General features: G+C 39.0%; 1 protein-coding gene across 2 annotated transcripts in view; it reads left to right on the forward strand.

Annotated features, from left to right (window-relative positions):
- The window catches only part of LOC102825152 (lipoma HMGIC fusion partner-like 3 protein-like), a 675,272-nt gene extending 669,209 nt beyond the window's left edge, over positions 1-6,063 (forward strand). Inside the window, exon 3 of one of the 2 annotated variants that reach the window (XM_006834374.1) lies at positions 5,043-6,063. In XM_006834374.1, coding sequence (XP_006834437.1) covers positions 5,043-5,071 — 29 coding nt within the window. In that variant the 3' untranslated portion in view covers positions 5,072-6,063. The remainder of the gene's footprint in view (positions 1-5,042) is intronic. The other variant, XM_006834375.1, reaches the window with a different exon arrangement.
- Positions 6,064-8,380: the final 2,317 nt, after the last annotated feature.

Below are 8,380 nucleotides of genomic sequence, written 5' to 3' on the forward strand. Positions count from 1 at the left end.
ATGCAATACGTCATCTGATCTCTTGACTGCTGTTTCCATGAGTTTTGATAGTTGATCCAAGAAGAATGAAGTCCTTGACAACTTCAGTCTTTTCTCCGTTGATAAGAATGTTGTTTATTGGTCCAGCGGTGAGGATTTTAGTTTTCTTAACATTGAGATACAATCAATACCGAAGGCTGTGCTCTTTGATCTTCATCAGTAAATGTTTCAAGGGAAGAATAGAGGAAAGAAAAAATATGGGACTATCTTAGGTGGTGCCTTTACATCGACTTCTTAGATGGCTTCACAAGAATGAATATTCACACTAAAAACACAACATTATTGCTGTAACCAAATGATATATTTCCTCCACCTGTGGGCTCAAGGTAACAATCCCCCTAGTCTCTCTGCCCAGTTCAGTAGAGACAAAGGAAAGTCCATGGTGAGATGGTGCCACCATGCAGGCACCTTGGCAACGGTACCTGAAAGGGCAGGCTCAGCTGTGCCCTCCCTTCCTCCAGGTGGTTCCAGGCCTCTCCAGGACACCACTCCAACAGCGGAGTCAGAACTGCTGGAACACTTAAAGCCCAGATTGAAAGGGGAGGGGAAAATGACACCCAACCTCTCAGTGAGAAACACTGAAGACTCTGCAGCCATCTTTCATTCGCCTGACCCATTGTGGAGCACATCGCCGCTCTAGCATCTAAGACTTAGATTGTTGTTGTTATGTGCAGTAGAGTCAGTTCTGACTCATAGTGCCACTGATGAGGTTTCCGAGGAGCAGCTGGTAGGTTTGAACTGCTGACCCTGTGGTTTACAGTTCAGTGCTGATTCTACAGTGCCACATCAATAAGACATAGATGTTGTTGTTGATATTGTTGTTGTTGTTAGACACTGTCAAGTTGGCACCTACTCATAGTGACCTTATGCACAGCAGAATGAAACACTGCCCAGTGCGGCACCAATCTCATAGTCATTGCTATGCTTGAGTCTATTCTTGCTACCAATATGTCGATCCATCTTGTTAGGGGTCTCCCTCATTTTCACTGATGCCCTTCTCCAGGATCTGGTTCCTCCTGATAATATTCTGAAGTATGAGAGATGAAGTCTGGCTATCCTGGCTTCTAAGGAGCAATCTGTCTGTACTTCTTTTTCTGGCAGCCCATGGTACTTTTAATATTCTCCTCCAGTACCATAATTCAAATGCATCAATTCTTCTACAGTCTTCCTTATTCACTATCCAACTTTCACATGCATATGAGGTGGTTGAGGTTTAATTTCCAGGGGAGTGTATTCAACCTGAAGGTTACAGAAAGTCCTGTTGCAGGTGGGTACAATAAATTTGTCTTGACCCCTAAAACAATAGAGCAAGAGAAAATTGCAAGCTGTGTATACCCCTCTGAGAAGCAGCCTGGGAATTTCTCCCTCATTCATTTTCACAAAAAAATTCAGCAAGCCATTTGTCTGAAAGCCTGAACACTTCCACTGAGCATTTTATTACTTCAGGCATGCCTGTCCCATACCTATCCCCAGGGGACCCCAGGCCCTAACTGAATTGGTCAGCTAGGAACGATCTGCAGTAGGCGACTACAGGAGACTTTTCAACAGTTCAGTATTTAGGTGGTCTGGACAATGCACCCATTATAAATGCTGCTTTCAAGAGCAGTGGTTCAGATGACAGCTTCAAAAAGGATTTGCAAAGAGTTCTTTGGAAGTGGAACATGGGCAACTCAGAGCCGTGACGTGTTACAAGGACAAACTTAGCTGAACAAAGATCTAAGGCAGCACTAAATGACTTATTTATTCATGTTCTCTCTGCACAAAGCTGGAAGAATGTGACATCTTTTAAATTGCCTCCCTTGAGCTATGCAACATCCATGGTGCCTGGGAAATGTTAGAAAAACTTTAGAAAAGAGCAGAAATGTTTTACAAAGTAATGATGATAAAGGTGTAGCCACAGATTCTTCCACAGAATTCTACAAATTCCTCATATGTCTCACAATCGCTAAGACTGAATGAGTGATGGAAATATCCGCAGAGGGAAACCCTATCTTTTAGTCCTTTCCACCTTTTCGCCCTTTCCACCCTTCCAGCCTTCAGGTGGAAAACTTTTCATTGTGCCAGCTATCAAAGTAATCATATTAGCCTCCTAATTTTACTCTCCCAGTGAAGTGTTTTTCTGATATTCTGGAAAGTGTTTGTGTCCTGCTCACCACTAGAACAAATCTCCTGGTTATTTTAGCATAGCACAGACTGCAGGACTATGGTGTGCCCTAGTGTGCTCCTGTTGCATGGTGGTATCATGCTCTGGGAAGAAAAAATGTGCTGTGCTATCAGTGTCTTGGAGTCCCAGGGTGATGCAACACTGAAAGATCAGTGGTTTAAGTCTACCCAGAAGTGCCTCCGCAGAAACTTCTGAGAAATCAACCCTTGAAAACCCTATAGAGTGCAGTTCTACTCTGACACACATGGGGTCACTGTGACTCAGAGCTAGCTCAGTGGTAACTAGATTTTTTTTTTTTTTTTGGTTATATGAGACCATCAAGAAATCTGGGACTAACCTCTTCCCTACTTCTCTCTACAACACAGGTACATTGTCCTGGCTACTTCTGTGTGCTCCCTGCTAGTCCTCGGACTACCTACTTTTCAACACCTATTTCCATATTCACTTTCTTTTTCTTTTTTAATGTGATTTGGGTAAAAGTTTACGGAGCAAATTGACTTTCCATTCAACAATTCAAACTTTTTTTTTTTTTTTTGGTAACACTGATTGCGATCCCCACAATTGCAATTACAAGAGCATTCCTCCCACTTTCTCCCTGTTCACTGTTTCCACTATTCTCTTTCACCTGCTTACAATGCCACGCACTCCTCTCCCCCACCCCACCTCCCACCCCCCTCCTACTAGCTTCTAACACCTTTCATCTTACTGGAAAACCCAGACATTTAGCTTTGTACCTTTTAAGTTGAGAAAATTTTAGAGTAAAGAATGCTAGAATAGTAGAATCATGAATCCACAAACTAACTTTGGGTTCCAGCAATAGGAGCACCTTGACCATCCAGGGTTCCAAAGCTATGCCCTGGGTAACAGGAGTACAGAAAACATTCCCTTCCATGGGGCTTCTGCCAGAATGATTCAATCTCAGAGAATCACTATAACCTAATCATTATTATAGCATGCTCATGTATCAGTTGTCCCTTGGGAAGGCTGGGTCCATTAAAATACTATGAGTTAGTTCTCTTGCTGAGAAAAGTTTGTTAAAATCATGATATGCCAAAGATTTTTTTTTAATGTGTTGAGACAACAAGGGGATAAATATTTGAAACAACAGAGCTTTTCAGAGATTTCCCTAGCACACATTGAGAAATCATAATCTCCTTTTGTGAAGTAGAAAGAGGATTATAGCTAGCTAATGGACCATTTGTTCCATTACAATTTGTTTCAAAGTGCCCTGTGATACAAAACCAAATAGATGGTCCGTCCTCTTTCAAACCATGGCCATACCTGTCACACCATGGTCAGCAAGGTTATTGTTGTTGTGTGCCTTCAAGTTGGTTCCAATTCATAATGACACTATATAGGGTTTCCAAAGAGCTGCTGGTGAGTTTAAACCGCCAACCTTGCAATTCAAACTGACCTTGAGGTAGAGTATTTATCCTATGGCACCACACCAGGACCTCAGCAAGGTACACTTACCCGTCTCACAATAGTGCAATGGTTAAGTGATTGGCTACTAACCTAAAAGTCAGCAGTTCAAACCCATCAGGCGTTCTGTAGGAGAAAGATATGACAGCCTGCTTCCATAAAGTTGGACAACCTTGGAAACCCTGTGGGGCTGTTCTAGTCTGTTCTATAGGGTCCCACTGTAAGTTGGAATCAACTCAGGATACAGACATAGCCCTGGGTCTGCTGGAAAATAGGAAAAGCACCCTTTCCCTGAAAGTTGTTCCTAAAGAAAGGATTTAGAGCAAATAGGCCTTTATATGCAAAGGTATCTATTATTTATGATTTAATAAATCCAAACCTACCTACATACCTCACAATAGTAAAATACTTGAGAATGGACTACTGAGAATGGAATGACATAGTAGAATGGAAGATGATTCAACCATTAGAAATTGACACTGATTATATAGACTGTAGAAATGTAAAAGAATTCTTTTTATAGCATAATATTAAATTTTTTACCTATACTGTGATTGTTGATAAGTGCCGTCAAGTCAATTCCAACCCATAGCAACCCTGTACAGGGTTTCTGAGGAGTGACAAGTGAGCTTGAACCACCAACCTTGTGGTTCAAACCAACCTTGCAGTCCAGCGCATTAACCCACAGTGCCACACCAGGGCTCCAAATCAACAATTTCTACCCTAAAGAAGTTGATAAACCAATGTTGTCATTGCAAAAATGCCATCAAGTTGGTTCTGCCCATAGTGACCCTGTATAGGGTTTCAAAAGAGTGACTGGTGAGCTTGAACCACCGACCTTGTTGATCAAACCTACTTTGCAGCCCAGTGCATTAACCCGCAGCACCACACCAGGACACCTGTGATACAATTACATAAAATGAGTGTGTTTAGATAAGGACTGGAAAAATGGGAAGAAAATGGTGTGTCCAGCTGAATGGATTGTAGTTATTCATCATTATCATTGCTCCTTTTGTAGCTGTTATAAAGCTGATAATATAATAACTAAATAAAAAATTGCTAGAAAAGAAACACTCTCAAGTGAGAAAACTTTGTGTCAGACAGAAAAAAATCAGTAGTGCTTAGGGTCATTCTGCATTCTCCCAAGCAGCCTGTAATCTGGACCCTTGTGGAGGGAAAATCAATATCTGGGTTACAGCACGGCCCCCTAACTGGGAAGGCTGTGCTATGTTTTCATGAATAGAAACTCTGACTTTTCCATCTACTTTGGTAACAAATCTGAAGTGCATTTTAACCATTTATTGGTGTGGCTTATCTGTGATAAATATTGTGCACAAGAATCTTAATTAACAGAAAGTGATGTATTGCATCTCTCTTTCTCTCCTCTACCATACCCCTCACCCTACCTTTGCTGCAGTTCTGCTAAGCCAATATTCTCTAGAATGAGCACAAAACCAACCGAACAACAGCTAAACAAATTGAATAACAGCTTTTGTACATCAACATCAAGAAAGAGACGCTTGGGAGAGGTCAGAATCCAGAGACGGACATGGATGAGAGTGAACTATCCGCTTGTCAAAGCGCCTCCTAAGTCTAGATCGGCAGAGATGGGAGTGATTTTTCTGGAAAGAGATGCAATCGTGGATTATTGGAAACACCAGCTCATTGGAACCTGTCGTTGAATAAGATCAGATAACATTCATATAAATCATATTCAGGAAATATTTTAAGGAAGAGAAATTATAAATGTGCTTGAATTCACATGTAAAATATATAGGTACTGAAATTTGTAAACTGTCCTTTTTTAATTAAATGGAAACAAAAAGCTTTAATCTTTCACCATTTAAAAAAGGCAGTAAATTCTAAATTATTCCTATCTCAAGTGTCAAGAGGTTGATCAAGCACATCATTTATTGAGGAAGCATCTTAGATAAAGCCTCTGAATGTTTTCACAGGAGATACAACTTTTGATTCTCCATCTCTGCTGTTCATTTATTTTACTGTGTTACAACCTCTCAGTTGCTAAGAGATGTAAAGCTTCAAACTTTTCACTGAGTCTGTGTTCAGTTTAATCTGTTCGTACAAGTTACTATGAGAAAGTGTTTCTGACATATACTATTACTCCATCAAGTTGTATATTACAGGAAGTACATCTTTACAACATAGGTTCCCAAGCAATATAGATTTCCCTATCTTTCATGAAACAGCATCAAGGAATTTTGAAAAACATAGAAAGCTCATTTTCACCTTGGATGCTCACATGTAATATATAGGCTGCTATCAAATAAACACCTTTTTTCTAATACTCCCTAGTATATGCATAGGAATTTAATATACTTTATAAATAGATATCAAAAATATCTCTGCTTTTTTTCTACTTCTTTGCCATACATATCAACAAAAATCCATATCTTTTCTTTCCCTTGCTGATATGCACTTACTTTTGCTTAAAAAAAAAAAAAAATCATTCCATCAAATCTATTTCTAAATGATAGTAAGTGGTACTAACAAATAAATACTAATTTAATAGCCTTAGAAATAAATGAATATATACTTATACAGGTCAAAGAAACTTGGTAGGAAGTAAATTGCCTTTTTGTGTACTAATGTTGGCTTCAAAAACACTCAAAATGGTTTTTTTAGTTGTTTGACATTTGGAGATACTAACCAGTAGTTTTCAGCAATGTTGCTCCCAGACTTCCCCCATCATCACCTTCGCCACATATCCTTCCAAAATCCAACAACAGAAAAATAGTTAATATTGAAATAGCCAATAGCCTAAAAAGTAACACAAGCAAAAAGCGTATATGCAGAGATATTCTTTGGAAACCCATTCATGTTCTATACCTGAGCAGAAGACATGACCATTTTGAATGCCTTCATTCATAGACTCAAGACTAAGATCATGTCATGTTAGCATACATCTCACTGGATCATAAGACAGAGAAAACTATAAAAGTGAGACAGATCATGGTTGATTTCTCTTACCCTCTCTCTATTAGGACCATGCTTTAGCCAAAAGTGTCTGGTACTAGCCATCTTTTCAACATAAACTGGATTGTGTTTCAAATGACTAAAAGTATATTACACATGTGGCTCAAGTGAGAAAAATCCAATTCTCAAAAGTAGATTTTCTGAAGAACAGAATTAAGAAAATACTTATTACCTGTAACTAAAGTACTAGCCATTCTGGGAGTTATTTGTTGCTTTAAGTATTAGCTTTCCTATTGCATTTAAAACAACCTACTTACTAAATTTAATTACACACAACTTTTCCAAGAATTCACCTTTTATTTAAAGAGAAATACCTCTTTACTTTGTCTACAATAAAGACAGAAGGTATGGGCTTTCTCAGGAGTCCTGGTGTGGTGTTGCAGGATAATGCACCAGACCACAAGGCAGTTTGAACCACAAGATTGGTGGTTCAAACCCACCAGTCGCTCCTCGGAAACACTAAACTTGGGTTGCTATGAGTTGGAACTGACTCGATGGCACTTAACAACAACAACATTGGCTTTCTCTAATCCAAGGAATTTAAGATTCAATAGGGAGTCTTATATCACTAATAGCTGTGTTAACAAAAAAAGAAAAAGTACTTCCTATCCACATGCAAATGTCACAAAGAAAGTTTTTGCCATAAAACCTAAGTGTAAGTTAGCATACCACAGTGCTCTGAAGATGAATCATTGACAATGTACCGTTTGTACATAAATAATGCACATGTAAATCACTAAATGTTACGTATAAGAAGTATGTTTTTATCTTTTTTAACAAAAAACTGACTCCCTTTCTCATTCTGTTCTGTTGTATTGTGTCCAAAAGTTGTGTGTAATTTTTTTAAGGTCCAGGAAATGTAAAGAAATTTGTTGGAATATCTCAATTTCTGTAAAAAAAATAATAATAATAAAAATAAGATTTTGTTACTTAACAGAATCTGGTGGTGTGGCATGTGTTCAGTGCTTCCAATGTCTTTGTTTTTGTCCTACAATCAGTGACAGCTGGATGGTGTGACTGAAGCCACTGTCTTCAGAAAATTCTGCTGCTGGATTCTATAATATTTGCCAACTGCAAAAGCCATGATTAAGAGCTCCAAAACCTCCTATAACAAAATGTAGATAGATCCTAAGAGAAATCTTCATATGCTCAGGGGAGTGAAATTGATAGCTAAGTAAATAGCCAGACTGTTCAAGTAAACCTGACCTGGAATATCCAGTGAAGGCTCAATCTCCATTTTGCGGATTGAAAGCACTCTTTTGTAAAAGTTCAACAGACTTGGTAATGCAGGTCTATGTGGTCGCCAATCCCAGATGCTTTGCTTACTATATGACTCTGAGCAACTCTAAGCCTCCTATCTTCATCTGTAAAATGGATATATAGTCCTCGCCCTCATAGTGTTGTCATGAGGATAGAAATTATAAAGCTGTTGTGCTTGACAGGTAGAAGATAGTCAATGAATATTAATTCCTCACATTATATGACAGACATTGAAGGAAAAAAAACAAAATCAAACATAGCCTCCACATGGAGAGAGAGCGCAGCTGAGGACTATAGACTCATGAAAAGAGAAAGGCTGTGTGCTGGTGGCCAGGTGCTGGCGACCAGGAGGCAGACGTGCAGAGTGTGCCCTTTGGTTGTTTAAATGATTATATATTCCTGAGTATTTGAGGGAATAGAAGCAAATACTGTTGAATGATTATGCACAGAGGAGATTGTAATCACTGCAATGAAACAATGAGTGTAAAACTGATGTTCCCC

The sequence above is a fragment of the Chrysochloris asiatica genome, unplaced genomic scaffold (genome assembly GCF_000296735.1).
Source record: "Chrysochloris asiatica unplaced genomic scaffold, ChrAsi1.0 scaffold00010, whole genome shotgun sequence".
NCBI lineage: Eukaryota > Metazoa > Chordata > Mammalia > Afrosoricida > Chrysochloridae > Chrysochloris > Chrysochloris asiatica.